General features: G+C 41.8%; 2 protein-coding genes across 2 annotated transcripts in view; both read left to right on the forward strand.

The window, feature by feature from the left end:
• LOC306750386 (trinucleotide repeat-containing gene 6C protein-like) overlaps window positions 1–5,071 on the forward strand; it is a gene marked incomplete at its 3' end in the record, with an annotated part of 34,772 nt that extends 29,701 nt beyond the window's left edge. The window contains exons 11-20 of the mRNA XM_079233801.1: window positions 265–384; window positions 645–728; window positions 925–1,165; window positions 1,254–1,442; window positions 1,880–2,056; window positions 2,580–2,729; window positions 3,570–3,788; window positions 4,251–4,324; window positions 4,444–4,583; window positions 4,684–5,071. Coding sequence (XP_079089927.1) covers window positions 265–384; window positions 645–728; window positions 925–1,165; window positions 1,254–1,442; window positions 1,880–2,056; window positions 2,580–2,729; window positions 3,570–3,788; window positions 4,251–4,324; window positions 4,444–4,583; window positions 4,684–5,071 — 1,782 coding nt within the window. The remainder of the gene's footprint in view (window positions 1–264; window positions 385–644; window positions 729–924; window positions 1,166–1,253; window positions 1,443–1,879; window positions 2,057–2,579; window positions 2,730–3,569; window positions 3,789–4,250; window positions 4,325–4,443; window positions 4,584–4,683) is intronic.
• Window positions 5,072–17,025: 11,954 nt separating this feature from the next.
• On the forward strand, window positions 17,026–19,395 carry LOC306749542 (zona pellucida sperm-binding protein 3-like; the record flags this gene model as incomplete). The annotated part of the gene is made up of 10 exons (XM_079232859.1): window positions 17,026–17,397; window positions 17,468–17,583; window positions 17,662–17,765; window positions 17,855–18,023; window positions 18,150–18,267; window positions 18,352–18,434; window positions 18,515–18,660; window positions 18,744–18,902; window positions 18,999–19,106; window positions 19,220–19,395. 10 exons carry the CDS (start codon window positions 17,026–17,028, stop codon window positions 19,393–19,395), a joined length of 1,551 nt encoding a protein of 516 aa, XP_079088985.1.
• Window positions 19,396–20,663: the final 1,268 nt, after the last annotated feature.

Below are 20,663 nucleotides of genomic sequence, written 5' to 3' on the forward strand. Positions count from 1 at the left end.
GTTTCTCACTTATTATATGAATGCATACTAGGCATTTTAATGTATGCCTTGATAAATATTTAGATTACAGTCTTAAAAAAACATCTCCACTATACATTTCTCATTTATTATTTATCAGTTTAGACCTCTTCAAACTTGAACTACGAGCTTACTACTACTAACTGACTTCATGTTCACATAGACAGTGTAAGTGCCAAACACAAACTCTGTTTTACATTTTAATTGAGATAAAGCCCTTTTGTTTTATTGTGTTGATACTTTCAGGTTCAAGCACAGCTCTTACAGTTTGCAGCAAAAAACATTGGTCTGAATCCTGCACTTTTAACCTCACCAATAAACCCTCAACATATGACCCTTTTGAATCAACTTTACCAGCTGCAACTGGTGAGTCGCTTTAGCCTCATCTGCTCTCAGTTTTATTAAATACATTAGAAACAATTGTCTGCATTAGAGTGCAAATATCTACAAAGACCAAATGCATTATGAGCATTTTTAGTTGGACTATAACTGTTTTCTGTAGATGTGGATTGAGCCATTTTTTTTATGCTCATTTTCTTATTTTTTGGTACTATTGAGTTAGAACTGGATATATAAATGCAGTGACATCTTTTGACATTGAACCCATGCTCCCTTCTGATACACAGGCATACCAGCGTTTACAAATTCAGCAGCAGATGTTGCAGGCGCAGCGCAACGTTTCTGGCCCCATTCGACAACAAGAGCAGCAAGTGAGTTTTCCTCTACATTTCCTGCTCTCTTATCCCTCACTATGATCACTGAAATGTACTGAGTTCTAATTTATTTTCCATAAATGAAGCTGATTGTGATCTAAAAATAGCTTGGGACAATTTGCATTTCAGTTGTTGTACGGTACACCTGCACATTATAGATCCTAACTATGTCTCCATTGCAATGTTGTCCCAGGTTGCACGTACAATCAATAACATGCAGCAGCAGATCCAACAGCACCAGCGTCAGCTGGCCCAGGCCCTGCTGATGAAGCAGCAGCAACAGCAGCCGCCCCCCTCCCACTCGGGCCTGCATTCTGGCGGGTCCAAATCCTCCCTAGATTTATTTCCAGGTCACTCCCAAGCTCCAGGCCTCCCTGACCTGCAGACCAAAGAGCCGCAGTCATCTCCTAACGCCTACAGCCCCTACTCTCTCTGTGAGTGGCGTTTCTCTTTGAATGGCAAATAGATAATGCTGCGTTAAACCTTGTGGGCTTGTGTAGTAACAGCTGTCTGTCTCCTCAGCTGGACTGAATTCAAACATGAATGTAAACTGCATGGAGGTGGGAAGTCTGTCTATGAAGGAACCCCCTCAGCCTCAATCGCGCTTGTCGCAGTGGACGCATCCCAACTCCATCGAAAGCCTCTCTGGAAGCTCCTCTCCTCTGGAGCCCAACATGGGCAAGCATGGTGAGAAAAGAAATTGCATCATGGGTAATTCAAAATGAGAGTATATAAGTGTATATTTATGATGACAGATCATGCCCTTATCAGACAATATCAAATAATTCCTTTTATTTTATTAAATCTTATTTCCAGTATTCACTTTTACATCAAGGGCCAGATATAGACTACATAGAGGCAAAGTCCCTCCCTTTCGAGTAGACCACCATTAAATCTTCTGGGGAAAAGAAGTACGGTAGATAACGGCGAGAGACAAAACATTTTTGATTCCATTTGAATGGATCAAAACATTTTGAATATGTCCGCTGCTTTTGACTACCCGTACATATATTTTCCAAAAATAAGGTCCACTGGGAGGCACCGGAAGGAGGGAGACTTTGCCTCTCGATGTCTTTTATTGTTGGATAAAAGAAAAAAATCCAACTCCCTTTGCTCAACTTCAATTATTTTATTTCCCTTTCTCTCAGGCTCCAACCTGGGCCCCCCTGGGAAGCCCCCTCAGCTGGAGGACTCTTACAGCCCCTACAACTTGATGTCCAGTTCAGACTCTCCTAACAGCCCTCTGGTCCCCCAAGACAGCTGGGGGCAGGGCAAGAGCACCAGTGATAAGATGACCAATGGGACCAATATCAACTGGCCACCAGGTTAGGAACACTTGAAGAACTCTCTATTGATGGTTTGTCGTTGGGAGCCAGATGCTGATCACTGTTAACCAGTTTGTTTCCTATCGTTAGCCATATTTTCATCGACTTGAAACAGTTCTGCTGTGCTGCTTGCTCTCGCTGTAGAATCAGCCATGTCAATGACACTTTTTTTGATTTCCTTTTTTAGAAATAAAGGAACTGAAAAGAGAGTAGCAAGTAAAAGACAGATCTTAACAGAGCACTTTTCTTTACTTTCATTCTGGAACATTTTTCTCACCATGATCATCACTTTTCCATAACTGAAATATGGGGTACAATAACACAGGCTGTGATCCCTCAATCCATAAACGAATATAGTAACCGTCCACTTAAACTTCACCAATCCAAAGCTGATGCCTGGTTACTAGCTGATTGGTAGCAGTTAATACAGACATTACATAGTCAATCAGGTAACGTTTAGATGTATGCTGTGGTTGAAGAAAAAAAAACAAACATTTTTACACATCTTCATTTTGTTTTTCAGAGTTCTGCCCCGGTGTGCCCTGGAAGGGCCTCCAGAATATTGACCCTGAGACCGACCCTAACGTGACTCCCGGCAGCGTCCCCAGCGGGCCCACCATCAACACCAACATCCAAGATGTCAACCGCTACCTGCTGCGGGACCGGAGCGGAGGTGAGGGCACGGTTTCAAGCGAGGCCTGAGTGCTCGTCTTAGTAAGATTCTAAGGAGGATGCTTTTGTGTTCTGGTCCTGAATTATGCTTACATGGAGCAAGCCCCCATCAATTTAAAGCCCACTTAAAATTGTCTGAGTATCATGCAGCTGCTGCCACCAGAGAGCCTGCTTCCTATTCTTCTGTTCTTCATTTTCCTACTTTTAACTGTTTTTATAATCATTGTCATTTGCCAGTCTTTTCTTCTTTTATAAGCTTACTGTCATCATTTGTCGTGCATTTTTCCTTTACTCCATTTTCTCTTTCTGCTACTTTTTCCTTATTTGTTTGTGTTTGTCTATTTGTTTTGTTGATTGCATCGGCTTAGGCTCCTCTCCCACTTCATCTCAGAACGAGGCTCTGCCTCCGTCCAGTGATTGGCCAGTCAGTGCCTACACTAGCTCGTTCAGTCTGTCGTCCCCGGAGGCGGACGATGCAGGTACATGGTTTATCCATAACCTTCTCCCCCCACATTGCAGTGGCTGAATCACTGCATATCAACATTATCCTCTCCCTCCTATTGCCGTAACAACCAGAGCCTCAACCACATCTCCCTGTCCATACATTTTTCTGATGAAATATGATTCTCCTGAGCTCTCCCTCAACTTTGCCTCTCATGCAGTGCCTATTTCCCCTGTGGTGTTATTGTATCTAGTGTAAACCCTTCCTCCTTGTGTGTGGCATGGGAAGTACTCTCCTTTGCATAAATATGAAAGAACTTTTAAGTACCAGCATTTTGCTATGCAGGGCTCCCTCCTGTGGGAACAGCTGTCAACCTTTCACTCACTCTTTTCCATCCAGGTAAACTTTCAGAGATGAAATCTACTTGGTCTCCGGGCCCCATTTCTCACAACCAGGCCTCTTTGTCCCACGAGCTGTGGAAGGTCCCACAGGGCCCCCGCAGCAGCAACGTGGCCCCTTCCCGACCTCCACCTGGCCTCACCAACCCCAAACCGTCATCAACCTGGGGAGGCAACTCCCTGGGTCTGGCCCAAGGCTGGAGCAGCTCTTACACCTCAGGTAGTTTGATAGTATGTATGTATATATGTGTGTGTGTGTGTATATATATATATATATATATATATGCGCTACGGTTCTTATCTTTTATGTGAAAATAGTGAACATAAAATAACTGAAAATAGTCAGACTGCATCGCTGAGATACAAAACCATAAGACAATTTCTCTCTGCTGTGAAATGTGAGTTGTCTAAATGTCAGATTATGGAGTCATAATGCGTTGGTGTGTATGGTTGTAAAGATTGCAGTAGGAGTGTACTTGAAGCTCAAGCTGCACTTTGATCTGGCACACGACCACAGGTAGAGAGAAGGCAGGATTGACACCAACACAAGAATATCTTGTTGTGGTTGAGCAGGTGTCAACTGACACTGGGTGGAAATCGACACCACCCATTTAGTAACTGATTTAGGTTCCAGACAATCTTGTTAAGCATATGCCTTTGTGTGTCTCTCTCTTATACGCAGCAGGTACCACGTGGAGTACAGACAGCTCCACCAGGACCAGCAGCTGGCTGGTTCTGAGGAACCTCACTCCACAGGTACCAGTTTACAATACAGCTGCTTCCTCTTGGCCTTAAAGCGTTTAGACCTCACAGAGAATGAACTGTATCCTTCCACTGACGGCCTTGCTCTTTCTGTGTGCTTGTTTGTGACCCAGATTGACGGCTCGACTCTGCGTACACTGTGCATGCAACACGGCCCCCTCATCACATTCCACCTCAACCTGACGCAGGGCAACGCTGTGGTGCGCTACAGCTCCAAGGATGAAGCTGCCAAGGCTCAGAAGTCCCTGCACATGTACATCTTTTATTTAAAATGCTTTGAATATTTGTCTCAGTTGATTTTTCAGAACTTTGAATCATTACTCACCTGTGTTTTTCCTCTCGTATCCGTCCAGGTGCGTGCTCGGGAACACCACCATCCTGGCAGAGTTTGCTGGGGAAGATGAAGTGAACCGCTTCTTTGCACAGGGCCAGTCGCTGGGCGGAACCACCAGCTGGCAGGCCACTCCAAGCACCAATCAGACAAGGATGGGTGGGACCGGGTCCGGAGCCTCCCATCCCATCGGCCACTCGCCCCACTGGAACAACAACAACAACGGCAGCAGTAGCGGTGGGCTGGGATCAGGCGGAGTAAAGACGGGGGGAGAGTTACTGTGGGGCGGTGTGCAGCAGTATTCCAGCCTGTGGGGACCCCCGAGCGGAGAGGAGGGGCGAGTCATGGGGAGTCCCACCCAAATCAATACCCTGCTGCCTGGGGACCTGCTGAGTGGCGAGTCCATGTAGGACGGAAGAGCCCAGTCAAAACAAACACCAACAGGAGTAAAAATCTTGCAACTCATTGTGGAGATAATCAGTGTGGCTGTAACGGTGAAAAGGAGCGACGAGAGGAGGGCGGGGCTACATCCTCGCTGCTCACCCTCGCCAACCTCCTCTACTCCTTTTTTGTTTTTAATGACATTTCAGTTGCAGTTCTTTTGTGAATCTCAGTGAGATATTTTGGTCACAGTGTTCAGTTTATACTTTTGGAGACACAGGAAGGAATCTTTCATTCAACAAAGAAATTTAACTTTTTACAGAAATGAACTTGTGGGAACTCGCCGTTTGAAACATGTACTTTAGTTCAAACTGACACGAGATGACGAGCTGCCATCTTTAAACTTGCATAATCCCTCTCTGCCTTTTTAGGCAATCATACTGCACCTCAGAGATCCATGAAAAGGCATCATTCCCAAAGTAAAACCCTTCAATCAGAGTGGTTGTCGAACTTTTCAGCTGGTCCAGACTCAACATTTGTTTCTCTCAGCACTAATATTAGCCTTAACCTCTTTCCTGCCCTGCTATCCTCACTCACTCTGTACTTGGTGAAGAAGCATACGGACACTTGCACACCCTTATTTCTGAGCCAGTGAAACCTGAGTGGAGAGTACATGCTGCTGCGGCCCAACGTAAGCAACCACAGCTCACAACTTCAGTGCATTTTTGCAAGCAGATTGAGTTCCCCAACACAATGCTCAAAGGGAATGATGCAACTCTGTTCGCCGTGTTCAAGCCATTTATTTTTGTATTTTTTAATTTTTTTTTTCTTCTTAAATCATTGCAAGCTAAGAAATGATATTATTCAAATGTGTCTGTCAATCTTACCTGGTGTTGGGGAGAGATTTCTGGGTCGTCGCATGTACAGTTATGGACGTGATGGACGACGAAATGAACCACTGCTATTACTAAGGAACTGTAAAGACAAACACTTCAATGCACCTCAACTCATCTGCGGGCAACTCGCAGTTTGGTCTCAGTTTCGGACCCTCTCACTGACGTTGTGGAAAACCTCAAGTCGTAAATGTTCCCCACTGGTGTGTTTCCCACCATTTCAAGTGACGTGCAATATAAGCCACAGACTCTACCGTCCAAGCACCCTCCTAAGACCTCTCGCAGAACGAGAGGAGACTGTAAGGAATGATTGAACTGCAAAAACGCTATCTGCCCTTCACCCCCCCCTAAAACTGCCACTACTCCCCTTCATCTCCCCCCAAGAGTGTGTGAGCTCAGGAGAGCAGCAAGCTGGTCTTCAACCACCTTCTGTCCAAGATACAAGGAGGTACATACAAAGCACTTCTTCAGCCAGCCTACTCTCCACACTGATGCCAGTCACTGGTTTTGGGGGAGAGGGAGGGACAGGTGTGTGTGTGTGTGTGTGCGTGTGCGTGCGTGTGTGTGCGTGTGTGAGAGACAGAGTAAGTGTTCTTGTGTGTATGTATGTGTGTGTGTCTGCGATTGGGGAGAAGGCATCAAACCAAAATGAGTGGAGCCGGTTTTCCTTTTTACCCCAGAACACCAGATGACCATTTTTGTTTTCTTTTTGCCCAAATTTGCATCGGTAGAAAAAGTTTGAAGCAAAGATTTGTGAATAGGTGGTCTATCATAGCACTTAGCAAGAGCGTCGCAGCTCGTTATACCCTTAATGCCAACAGATAGAAGAAAGGAGAAGCAACACTGGCAAATAAAAAAATAACTGAAAAAAGACAAAAAAGCAATCTGCTTAGTGGCTTCTCTATATGCTTATTTTTTAACTTGACATGGATGTGAAGATGTGTTTTTTCTTTTTTTTCTTCTTTCAATCCTTCTTCCCTAAAGTCGGTGGGACCAGGAAGGATGTCAAACATGGTAGCAAAGTGAAGGGAAATACAAAGAAAGAACTAACTCAACTGATGATGGGTGCAGCAGGGAAAGCCCCCGAAGCACTCGCCCTCTTTATCAAAGTAAATATCACTGTTACATTGCATACTTTGAACTCTTTAGCCTTGGTGTCTGGAAACACTCGACATGTTCATGTTCTACTGGATCCAGCGGGGAGGATCGCCATCTTCTTCATCCTTTTTATTTCTATTCTTTTTTTTCGTCTTCTTTCTATTGGAGGCCCTGCCAACCTGTGTGATAGTGTGGCCACTGAGTGCCTGCCTGCTACAGAGTGCCGTGCTCTGCAGCAGCCCTCACCCCACCCTCCCCCTCGCCCGCTGCCTCCCTGCGGATCCCTACAGACTGGCTTCCCTCCTCTTCCTCCCCTGGCCTCCAGGCCACGAGCAGCTCTTTCAGAACTGGCCCACCTGTAATAAATTTACTACTACTGCTGCGCCAGAGTCTGTCCTCGGCAACCTCCAACTCCACTCTCTCTTTGTCTCTCTCCTGCAAGGATCACTTTAGCCAGAGATGGAGGCGTTTGATGTGTTGTTGTTTTTCATGGTTTCACTTGTGGAATTGCCAGTGTGCATTTTTATTTGATTGTTGTCATGAAGTTTGCTGATATTGTTGCTGTTATCATTGATGATATAGATAATGATTGTTTTCATGGCTTTTTTTTAAATAATGGTCTTTATGCAGTGTTCAGCTTCTCTCCTGCCCCTCCCACTGCCTCCGAGGCACAAGCAGTGTGTAGTGAAGAGGTACGCCTCAGCCGTGCAGCAAGGCCATACGAAACACTGCAGATCTCAGTCGAATAGGTTAGTGGGAGAGTTCTTCACGTGGGCTTCTTGGAGCCAGACAGGGGGTTTAATAGTCAATTAAAATCAGGTGGGAAAGGTTGTGTAGTCAAAGGTTCTCCAGGATAGTGAGCCAACTTCTTCTGTCCATCCTGGGGCGCCGCCACTCTCTGTTGTCTCATCACACACGCATCCTTTAGTGTTGATGGGCCTCACTCACACTGGTGCTTTATGTTTAACTTTGGGAGCACTCAGTTACACTTAGAACCACCTCAACTGATAACAGCCTTCCATTTCTATGCAAAGACGAGGAGGTGTTCGTTCACAGCCATCTAGAAAAATCACAGCCATCCCCCCACCTCCACATCTGCCAATCTTCTCTTATATTTCAACCTTTACTACCAGGCAGCTTCCCTTGTAACCCCCCTTGATAAAATGTAAGGGACACTGAAAGAGTCTCTTCAAGGGTTTAGTCTCCCACTGTGTGGACGGAGCAACTAGAGGGCACTGAATGACCTGCTGGAGGCACTAGTGGTTGGCAAACAGTCACTTCTTAAGTCTTGTGCCAACTGATCTTCAAATATCTGCTTCCACCTTGCCATATGCTAATTTATCTAAAGCGGATGAGACTTAAGTTTTCTTTATTGCTGCAGCGGCGTACACCACAAGCTCCAGCTGTAGGAGGCTTGAGGAGTAGAAGGGCAGGACAGATGAATGGTGCTGGTCTTTCACCAACAGTGGACTGGAAATGTAGTGGCGAACCAAGCTGCGGGAGGGGGAGGGGAGGGGGGGTCCCTGCATGTGTCTGTGCACTGTTTATGGGTCACATCGGGTACATCTCTTTAAAAACCAAAAACATCTTTTTCTTTATCATCAAGGTTTTTCGCAAAAACTAGAATTAAAAAAAAAAAGTCTGTTTCCTGTGTTCTGTTTCCCTGCAAGCTGCCGTCTTCTCACCCCGTCTGGTCTCGTTCTCCGGGCCACATGTGGGGAAGCTGTATCCAGGTGGTTCATTTTGGACCTCCAACCTGAAGGTCGTGCCAGCATATTTAAGACAAGGTCATTTCTGCTCATCTGGCTTTGGGAGCAGGGACCTGACTTATCAGCAGAAATAGGGACAAACCTCAAGTTAGGTACCAAGTCTTAAAACTTTCGGGATTTGCCCTCTTCCAGAGTCGCTTTAGACTCATTCAACAAAACAATCACTATTGCCTGTGTTGTCTGTTTCTGTGTTTGTTTGTTTGTTCCTAAAAACCTGCATTAACTCCACACTGGACTTGAATCAAGCAACTGGCGTCGGAAGTCGAATAGAGTGGGAGGATGGGTTACTGGGACGGAGGTCATGTCTCAGATGTGCCCTGGATTTTTTTTTTTGGCGCAGCACCAGCACTGAGAGCCCCTCCCACATCCCGCGCCTGCACTCTTATCTACCTGTCTAGTGTTGGAAATCAGATGCTCTCCCTTTTTGAAAGTCACTCAGACTCGAAGGCAACTGGAGCTCGAGCAAATGTATGCTTCTCAATCATGGATCAGACGAGGGTCTGGGGCAGGGGCCCCAAAAAGAGTTGAATTAGCAAATCGCTCTTTTAAAAATACAAAAACAAAGGCCTGGGTTGAATATGCACATGCTAGTTCATATATACCACATACATGTATACAACCAAGATTACATAATGTGTGTGTGTGTGTGTGTGTGTGTGTGTGTGTATATGGCTAGATCTCTTTGTTTTCCACTTAGCCTAAGCCCCACAACCCCACCCTGGCTTTGGCCCTTACCCTGTGTATCCTCCTCAACATTATATTTCCCAGAAGACAAGATCATAAACATATCAGAGTAATACAAAATAATGAAAACAAATACTTGAATCAAAAGAAGCGCCAATAATGTAATGTGAACACTTTTTGTAGTGGTTTTTTGTCTCATTCATAAACGTCAGAGATTTTTGATAGCATCGGTTCAGAGTGAATTCAATTTGAAAAACGAGTGTTGTTGAAAACAAAGATCGATATAAAGACACATTTACATCTGTTGTATTTGAGTGTTTGCACAAGGCTGCTTGTACTGTATGTTGTATGAATGAATGTTTAGTGTATGAGGTGAAAATATGTGTGAGAGCTCGTGATTACAGCGGAGGAAATACCGCCTTGTGGTTCTTTTCAATTCAGTATACTTTTGTTGTTGATTTGTTTTGTTTTTGCTTGTCAAAAATATATTCTGATGTTAATTGTTACTAGCCTCTAGCGTTGCACTGAGTGTCGGCCTCACCCCTCATCCAGCTACACGAACAACATGATACAAGTACTGAGGGGAGACGGGGACAGTTCATGTGTAAATGTTTACTCAAGGACTAAAATAAGTGTGTTTTTAAAATGTAATGTTTATCTACCTTAGTGGCTTTCATTGTGGAATAATCCAAGAAAGTATGGATCATAATTGAGTATTGCACCATTTTTCGGACTGTAAACCTGAAAAGAAGAAAAAACAAGAAAACGAAAAAAACAAACAAAAAAAAACACATGTATAAAACAATAAAAAATATTCAGCAAAAAAAAAGTATTTTGCAGACCTGTGGCCATAGATTTGGGTAGAAGGGCTTCAGCTCGCCCAAATCTGAGCAACGGAGAGATTGAAGGACAAGACATCAGACTGAGCCTTGGCTTCTAGGGCTCACTTCAGAGGTGCCTACCTTTTTGGTTTGTTAGCTTTCGTTCTGTTTTCACTTATGTTCAGTTCACTCATGTTGTCATTTGTTTTCCTGCAAGGCCACTGACAGTTTACAAACACTTTGTTTATTTCTGGAGTTCAAAAAAAAAATCAGCAACACAAAGGAATTAAACCATGGAAATGTTGGAAAAAGAAAAAAGGACAAATGCTTCCATTTAAAAAGAAAAAGAAAAAAAAAGTGCAACACTTCAAAGAATGAATATTTCTTGTGCTACTTTCAGAACTCTGGGATTGAACAGTGTTGTCTTGTTCTGTTTAACCTTCTTTGTTCTGTGTTAATGTTGATTTCATTGACAGCCTGTATGTTTTATGTTGATTATATATATTTTTCCTTTATATAAAAAAAGAAAAGAAAAAAATACAAAATTGCTCACTATCTTGCACACACACGAAAAAGTGGATCTTGTCTCAGGAAGGCCAGGGTTCCAGAGTACCAACTCCATGCCATTTTAATGTACATTTGTATGAGTAAAAAAAATGGATGATTTAAAAGAAACGATTCTAAGCACTGAAAGTTATGGATTTCAGAAGAAGAGAAAATACCTTTTGTTTCTAAATCCGTAGCAGTTACATAATAACCAAATAATGGACTTTAAATGAAAATGGAGTGCTTTATATATAAATCTATATATTAAAATTGCTTTACATTTAAAAACAAAAAGGTCAATGATTTTGATTGTTAAAAAAAAAAGAGACAGTGAATAACATGCAAAATGCTGTATGTTTGAATCTTTATTGTGTTTTCTTAATGAGGTCCCGTCCTGACTGAATCAGGAACATTGTGCATTACTCTTTCTTTCCTCTTTCTCTCTCTCTCTCTCATTCTCCCACAGCGGGTATTATTAATAGAGAAATCAGACTTTTGTGGAACATTTTTCACATTTTGGAGGATGTTTGTAAAACATGAGCTGGTTGTAAAGGATCATGAAACTATGCACAAGTGTTTGGGGGTGGGGGGGGTTATGGCCTACTTCTGAGTGGCTGATCTGTTGCCGGGGTGTTTGGGATCCAATGTGTTTTTTATTTTATTTTGAAGGGGGTGGAGGGGGAGGTGATACATGTATAGCCCTCTGCTTCCAGCTTCCTTCCCTCGATTCAGATTGACCTAGCGCTACATCGCCATGCTGTGTATTCCTAAAACCAATGAGCGTCTCACTCTTTAGCACTGTGGGATTCTAGCCTGTCACCCTCAAGGGTTTTTTTCTCAGTTACGGTTGTTGTTTTTTAGGGCGGGGTGGGTGATGTGGGATTAGGGCTGCTTTTTTCTCTGCTTTTTTTTTTTTGCCTTTTTTCTTTTTTTTATATATATATATATATATTAAGTAAAAATGTCTGTACTGAGATTTTATGAAAAGTCAGTGGCTTGTAATGTTTTATTTTTTCTCTCTGTATATCTCTTTTTCCTCATAGAATGTGATTGTTAATTGACATGCACCGAAACAAATGTTTTCATGAACTATGGAGCTTCTTTCAAATATTAATAAAATAGCATTTTTTTCTTGGCTGTTACACAATTTGGTGTTTGTTTGTTCCACCAAATCAATATATTTTTGTATTTCCTGGATGAGTCACCTCACGCTCGCATGTTATGTTTCTGCAGTAGAGATGTACTTCCTGTAAATGTTTGCTGCACCACGATGCCGGAGGTCACGTCAGGCTCTGAGGGCGAGCTGTCTGGGACAGGCGTAGTAGTTGTCCTGTGGTTGTCGGATGTTGCCGTTAGCGTACACGGGGAAGTCGGCTTCCTCCAGGTGTGAGGGGGCCTCGGGGTTATTTTGGGGGATACCCATACTCTGCTGCTTCCTGGTCATTTCCTCATAGATAGGAACCGGAGGTTGCGGTCTGTGATGATGCCTCGCCTTCACCTACAACACATAACTTTATTTTTAGGCCTTCTTGCTGTTATGAGCGGTGACCGGTTGTCCCTTTGTCGGTACGTACGTACATTCTCGTAATTTTAAGCGGTTGAGCAAATTCATTCAAATTTCGTTCAAACTTCCTCCTGGACTCGAGATTGAACTGATTAGAAATTGGTGGTCAAAAGTCACTGTGACCTCACAAAACACATTTGGCAAATAACTCTTAACACAAATAGGATCAAATTATGACATTTTGGACAGATAGAATGTAAACTGCAACATGACTGGCTGCCGGAGTACAACTGTGAGGTTGACTATTATTTAGCAATCAGTTTCTGCTCAGTATAGATTATCAAGACGTTTCAGCACTTAATAATTACTATTTATATGTTTATACTCTAGGCCTCAATGTCCTGTATGTATTTGTTACTTTTAACGTTAGTGTTAATCTGACACTGTTGTTTTTAATAGATTATAATCTATAAAATAACAGGAAATTGTGAAGAAAAAGGAAATCACAGTTTCCCAGAGTTAAATGTGATGTCTTGAAAACACCCCAAAAACACAAAAGAGATTCAGTTTAAAATTGATTTGAAGACAGTACAATTACCATATTCTTTCCAATGATAAAAGAAACTATTAAATTGAACTGAGGAAAACAACAATACATGTTTAACAGTCTTATAATGGTCTGTGTTCCAGTTCAACCTTCCTTTTGGTTTAGAAAGGGACTGTTTGTATCCTCCAATTCTGCAGCCGAGCTGCATGACTTAATGATAACTTTAAAATGAATAACGAGGGGAAACCCGAAATGAGCTGAAGGAAAAAGTATGTGCTGGTTGGATGCAACAATTCATTCTAGACATGTTTTGCAGCCAGTTCTGGTCCACAGCTGGTGATTTGAAACCCCGGTTCTGAGTAAGAGTAAATGTATATAGTAAGAAGGACACAATAGAGGGATTATACAGTATAGTATAACGCTTTTACAACCCAATATTGCTGAAATATACACTGTGAATTCTGTAATATTTTTTTTTTTAGATTACAGCTATTACTATAGTTTGACGTTGATGGTCAGTTTTGAGGCTGTAGTTTGTAACAGTTGCATGTCAGTCAGTACTGATGAGAGTCCACATTTGATAACTGTTTTCTGTCATTTCATATTGATTGGAGAATCTTTCCCTTTGCCTCTTGGCATAATGTCAGATTTTGTGAGTCATGCCCCAACGATCCCAGCAGTAATTATCATTTCCATAAATTGCCTTGAAAACTAGCTCCCTCAAACAGATGTCTGTCAGGCCTCTATTAAAGCTGACACATTAATTGCTGCTGAACTCCATATTAGTCACTTGTGTAACTGTAATTTTCTACAGCAGTTGAAAAGCCTGAAAAGCTAGTGCATCATTTAGAAATACTGCAACATTATAGGACACAAGTTGACATACTGTTTGTCAAACACAGGTGCATTGTTGCATCACATCATGAAAAACATCAGAAATTACCAATTCAGTTAAAAGTGTAAACACTTACACATTTCTCTATGGCCAGCCAGATGAGTGTGAGGAGAAGAAGCCCCGCTACTGTAAAGATGGTCAGGAGCAGAGGAGGGTAACTGGGAGAGCACTGGCATGACCTCCCTACACCACAAACAGACACCAATACACATTTCAATCTGCACAGAGGTATTGGGTTTAACTTCAGCTTTAGCAGAGTATATTGTGAGGTGTCTGAACCACATACCTGTCCCTTCAACCAACAAGAAAACCTTTGGAGCACTGAGAATGATCTGATCAGAGCGGTTCTCCACTCTGTAGCTCAGCTCCCACATGTAGAGTCCCGTGTCACTGTGCTGTAAAAGGCTCATGGTCACATTGACCTGCAGGGAGTCCAGACCTCCACAGAGCTGCAGACGCCCCCTGTGCTCCGTGTTGACCCTCAGCCCGCCGCCCTTGGCCATGGACAGCAGGGTCGTCTGGCTCTGGGCACCGCGGTGGTACAGGTGGAGGCCCATCAGGGTGCTGTGCTCATGCTGAGGGGAACAGGAGAGCTCCAGTGACTGGCTCTCTGCCAGCTGCCTAAAGATTAACTCTGCATAGGCTAAAGGAGAAGAAAAAAAATAGTTTCTAGTTAAAGTTCAAGAAAAAATACACAGTTACTGCCTTTAGTCATGCTAGCAGCATAGCTGTGGACGGCAATGTTGGTCAGAAAACCACTTTGGTCCAGACTGAAATATCTCAACAACTATTGGATGGATTGCTATGTCATCTTGTATCGATATTCACGGTCCACTGATCCCCGGACTGTTTCTTCTGGCGCATGGGGAGAACATGCAGTCTTCACACAGAAAGGCCCTCGCCAGGCAGTGGGGTCAAACTCAGAACCTTCTAGCTGTGGGTCGACAATGCTAACGAACGCACAACCGTAACCAAATGTATATTTGTTAAATACGAGAAAAACTGATGATCGTCTTGGAAAGAATTGAAATACAAACTAAAATATGTATACATTTAAATACAATGTGTTGTGCTAATTAGCTGAGATTAATATAATTGCGAACATGGTCATCATTATGCCTAATACACTTCAGCATGATGTCAGTGTTTAGCCTGAAGCCCCACTGTACAGCCTCACGGAGCAGCGAGCATGGCTGTAACCAAAGCCCCACAACTGTGGTCGGATAGTCCTCCCAGTAAAGAAAAACAAACAACACTGTATTAGACGGAAAGTAAAAAGTAAAAATGTTCTTACCTTCAAAGAGCTGAATGAAAATGATAATGCATGCCAAGCTCATCTTCATGGCCTTTTCAGTTATAGACACACGATAAGATATACCGAAGCACAGTCATGTTGTACTCCTCCCACTTCCTTCTGTCGATTGAGTCTTTGTGAACACCCTCACTGTATTTATTGTTCTTCACCTCAAAGCAGGAAGAGGACTTCAGTGTAAGAACTGCTGTTGAAATACTGCCGTTGATGTTGTGAGACTGCAAGTGTTAAGCATCATACTACTGAAAATGAAAACCCAATCATGAAATGCATAATAGTCAAGCTTATTAATCAAGAATAAAACATTTATAACTGTGTTTATGAATTGCATACTGATGAGTGTTAATGTTGGAACAATGCTTTATAAATGATTAATTAAGTGATTACTCATACTTAAGTAATGCTAAATTATGTGTAGGTATTATAAAGTGTTACTAAGAAGGTAATACAAATTTCATAGTATGCCAAAAAATGTGACAATACATACAATGTTTTGTTATGGTGTTATGCCTACTCTGACTTTTTATGAGATACTATACTATCCCTTTTTTGACATATTATACTATGAATGTCTTTTTTTTATATGATATACCATAAAATGACTTTTTATTAAATCATTGTGAGAAACAAGACTATGACTTTTTAATAACATATAGTCCGTTTTCTTGTTGCATATTACATTAGAACTATTTAATACAATTTAATGACATATTATACTATGACCTCTTTGATAACCTTTTCATAAAATTTGAATAGGAAATTTGTTAGACTTGTTTAATCACACGCAACACTCTTTTATATGCAACACACTTCTTTATGACTTAATTTACAATTACTTTTTATGTTTTTTAAATTACATAATGATACTATGACTTTTTTACACCCTTTTTTGACAAACGATACTTGCAGAAAAAAATTAGGAGGCAGAAGAAACTGCAATAATTTGAAAAATGCTTCCAAACTTAAATCCAATAGAAAAGGCAGCATACAGCAGTCAAGGATATGGGCAAACAGCAGTCTAAACATAAATGAAGACAAACCAATAAATAATAAAGTAACTAGGCTGATATAAAAAAAAGACAAGACACATGACAAGTTAACTTAAAAATAAAAGCAGGAAACACTTAACCTGAAACAAACATATGAAACAAAGCAAAAGCAAGCAGAACCCAACACACTTATTTCTCAACAGCAAGATGTGACATTAAAAGTCAGAGGCCATAATTCGGACTATACTACACTATACTATGCTGTTTTTATAATTTGTTTGACATACTATACTATGACCTTTCTCAACATACTAATATTGCTTTTTTAATAATATGTGGGCATTATATACTAGGACTTGATTTTCAACATAGTATAATGTGATTTATTTTGGACATAGTATTTATTATATAATAGTACTTTTTATTTTTTACATAATATACTTTAGAAGAAAACACTCTTGCACACTGTCTTCACTTGCTTTCAGAAAATGTTAAAGCAACAGGCTGATTAGTGGATGATTAGACTCAGGTGTGCAGTGCAGCTTTGATGAGGCTGATCATCATGACATTTTTTTTGTCTTTTTGTTTGAACTGCATTCTTGTATAGATTTTTCACAGTTTTGATTTACGTTAACATATATTTGAATTTCTAAAGAAACACATATTACGTGTGGGATGTTTTAACAGATTCAAATACGGTTGAATCCCCCTCAACTTTATCAGACTTTGGTCTTAAATCTTAAGGGTGTGAAACCAATTACAGGCTGATTAGTGGATGATTAGACTCAGGTGTGCAGTGCTGCTTTGATGAGGCTGATTGTCTGAATATAAAGTAGGAAATGCTTCACTCAGATTGTTGTGCTGCCTTGTGGGTCAGCCAGGAGGACAGTTTGCAGTCTGAACCAGTTTGCTGTTTTTCTGTGCTATGAAGACCTTGTGTTTTTCGGTTCACCTCCTGGTTGGACTGTGTTTCAGGTCATGTTTTGCTTTTCCTCCGAAAGATTACACTCAACATGCTTCAATTGAAAGTTCTCCGATCACAGGGAGCTCCCAACACAATCAGCAAGCAAAGGCTCCAGCTGAGGAACAAGAGCAGGTGAATACTGTCAGAGTGACCTGTCATCCAGACTCATTGGAGATTATTATCAAAGCTGACCTGTTTGAAGTTGGAGCTCCTGTTGATAGCGATGAATTGCGCCTTGGAGTGGAGGACAATGACTACTGTAGAGCTACAACATCTTCAGGAGATGAGTACAGAATCTTTGTTGGACTCGTGGACTGCGGCACCAAACGAAGGGTAATGATGAATATATTTAGTTAATTTATTACACACTATACTAGTTTGTAAACTCACCTACTCTCCACAGATGACTGAAGACACTCTGGTCTACACAAACCTGCTCATATACTCACCTGTGGCCTCTCCAGACGGGGTGGTTCGAATGGATGAGGCTGTAATTCCAATTGAGTGTCAATATGAGAGGTCTGTCTTTTAAAGATCATCTCTTTAAAGGGCTCTAGACACAGTCTCTATTTTTAAGTTGCCTTTTCTGTTTTTTAGGAAATACAGTTTGTCCAGTTCTTCACTCCTGCCCACCTGGATCCCCTTCATGGCTAAACAAGCTGCAGAGGCAACTTTGGTGTTTGACTTGAGAATTATGACTTGTAGGTTTTATTAATTTCTCATGTTTTGACTCGTATGATGTCACTATTATTTATATATATATATATATATTGATTTCCTTTCTGTGCAGATGACTGGAGAAGAAGCTCTAATGTGTTTTACCTCGGCGAGCCCATCGGCATCGAAGCCTCAGTCAGAGTTGGACATCACATGGGGCTCCGAGTGTTTGTGAGCAGCTGTGTGGCTACACTTTACCCAGACGTATCCTCTGAGCCAAGATACGTTTTTGTTGAAAATGGGTAAGCACTTGGAAGATTGCTGCATTGTGCTCAGTGTTTTATGGCTTCAGAGATAAAATAAATGTTTACATTGAAGGGAAGATAAACCACTACTGGCATAACTGACTCATTCTTCCCTCTCCACAGGTGCTTGGTGGACTCTGAACTTCCAGGTTCTAGGGCTCACTTCTTATCCAGGACCCAGGATGACAAGCTACACTTGACCATTGATGCCTTTAAATTTCATAATGAGGACATGGGAGAAGTGAGGCTCTACTTTAACTGGCATTAACAAGTCATTATTACACTTGTAGATTGTTTTCCCACACTTACTTTTATCTTCTCACAGCTCTACATCACATGTCACCTGACTGCTGTATCAACAAATGATGAAGAGGCACCAAATAAGGCATGCAGTTTTGTAAATGGAAGGTAAGTGAGATCTAGCTCGACATGTGTCTCATTGTAAAATGCACAGTAAATGAGCTGTGACTATTTTAATTGCTTTTTAGATGGAGGTCAGCTGATGGTAATGACTATTTATGTAGCTATTGTCAAAGTCACGATAAGCCCAGTAGCCCTGGCAAGTTTGGTCCTCGTGGGTTTAAGAAACCAGATGGACCTGAACCGTTTTGGAGTGGACTGGAAACCGATACAGGTTGGGTTCTTTATAGAAACTTCTATGATGGAGAAAATGCAAGGTCATGCTTCACACATGGTTTTGGACTTTTAATTCTTTAGTGTGGGAACAGGAGGCAAGAGTGGGTCCGTTGATTGTCTTGCCAGCCAAGCAGAACAGTGGGCCAATACCTGTGGAGGAGCTTCCTCCTGGTCTTAATAAAATCAGCAGACCTTCACTGTCTGGCAGCCAGTGGAGAAGTGGAATAAACGACAAAGTTGGTAAGTTGAACTTGAGTTTCTTGCTTCTTTTTTGGGCCCATATGTTTAAGCCCTTTCTGCTCTGCAAAGAAAGATATTAACTTGTGTCTCTCCTAGATGAAGAGGGACTCCTTCTTGGTTCACAATCTACACCAGACGAGGTGGCGGTTCAGACTTTAGATTCTAAGCAGAATCAAGATGAATATAATGCAACAGATCTAGAAGGTAAAATATGGAAAGATTTAACAAATCTTTATTTTTATGTTAAATAAATCTCACAGCAATTAATCTGACTCTAATTACAGGTGGAGATTCTCCGAAACTATCTGTCCTTCTAGAAAAGGAATCTCCCGAGGTCGACTTGGAATCGACGGGAGCGTCGCTGGATGAAGACAGCATGTCAACCCTTGACGATGTCATCCCAACTGTTCAGTTTACTGTGGATGTGACTAAAATGTCCAATGCCTCTGCAACAGAAAATGCCTTTTCGGATGTAAATGACCCCAAAATATAATAAACTATTTATGTTTAGTATTTGTGTGCTGTTGCTGCAAAGTTTTCCTGCAATGCAAAATAACCCTAAAAGGACCAGTGTGAAGGCTTGAGTTTCATCTCGGGTCCAGACTTTTAACCAGCTGAATGCTTTCTAAAATATTTAAAGTTGTGTTTTTGACACTCATTGTTGGGTTTTCCTCCTTGTACAAAAGGTGAGTGTATACCTGCCACTAAAATGTGAGTGAATTTGGGGAGCCAACGTCAAACCAACTTAATCTTTAAAATATCACAGGACAAAATGAGATTAGTAGAAAAAAAAATCTGACCTTTCTGGTCATCCTAACTTTCCCAGCTGTCCAGGTTCCACACCAAATGCATTGATTAGACTGGAAAAGGTATGAAGTATACTCAGTGTCAATGCACCATAAACTTAGAATTAGTTTGGGACACTTGTTTCATCACTGTAATGGAAGTGGCCACAGAAGGGGTAAAATGCAAAAAAAACACATGGTTCAGTGCAGAACTGTCAATGTGTAATTCTGCTAACTTTATACCAGGGGTGTCAAACATGCGGCCTGCCAGGGGGTCCAGTCCGGCCCGTTGGGTAATTGTTAAAATTGCAGAAAAGATGCGTTAAAAAAAAAAGATGGCTGAATCTGTAATTGCTCCAGATACTCTGATTGAAAGACGGGCATTCTAACATTGCGCCACAGTCTCAATTGATTACAGTACTGACATTACTAAACGTATTGCTCAACTGCGAGGGAATCTGCAGAGGAGAGCCCAGGCAGGTAAACAGTGGGCTGATGTCTGAATATTTTGTATTTGTTTCCTAGTTTATTGTAGAAAGACCTTTTAAAATAGGGGTTATCATCCAAAACGCTTCACCAATGATTTAAACATGGAGAAATATTGTCATGTATGTGTTATGCTATGATTTTACTGGTCCGGCCCACTTGAGATCAAAATGGGCAGCATGTGGCCCCTTAACTAAAATTAGTTTGACACCCCTGCTTTATTCTGAAGATGTACAATGTCAAAGTTTCAAAAGTACAGAACAGAGGTGGAAACTGTACTATGTTGTATAAAGGAATAGAGACCATTCTGGCTCAAAGGTAGGAAAGTCCTGCGCTGTGGTTTAGAGACCAGGCAAAGCAGATGTGGACGCAGATGGCTTGTCTAGATAGCCTATGGATTTTGAGATACAAAAATCTGTGCACAGATGTCGGGAAACGGTAAGTGCCACTAAGCAGGTGCAGCAAGAAGAGCCAACACCGTTGTTGAGCT

The sequence above is a fragment of the Taurulus bubalis genome, assembly GCF_910589615.1.
Source record: "Taurulus bubalis genome assembly, chromosome: 17".
Taxonomy (NCBI): domain Eukaryota; kingdom Metazoa; phylum Chordata; class Actinopteri; order Perciformes; family Cottidae; genus Taurulus; species Taurulus bubalis.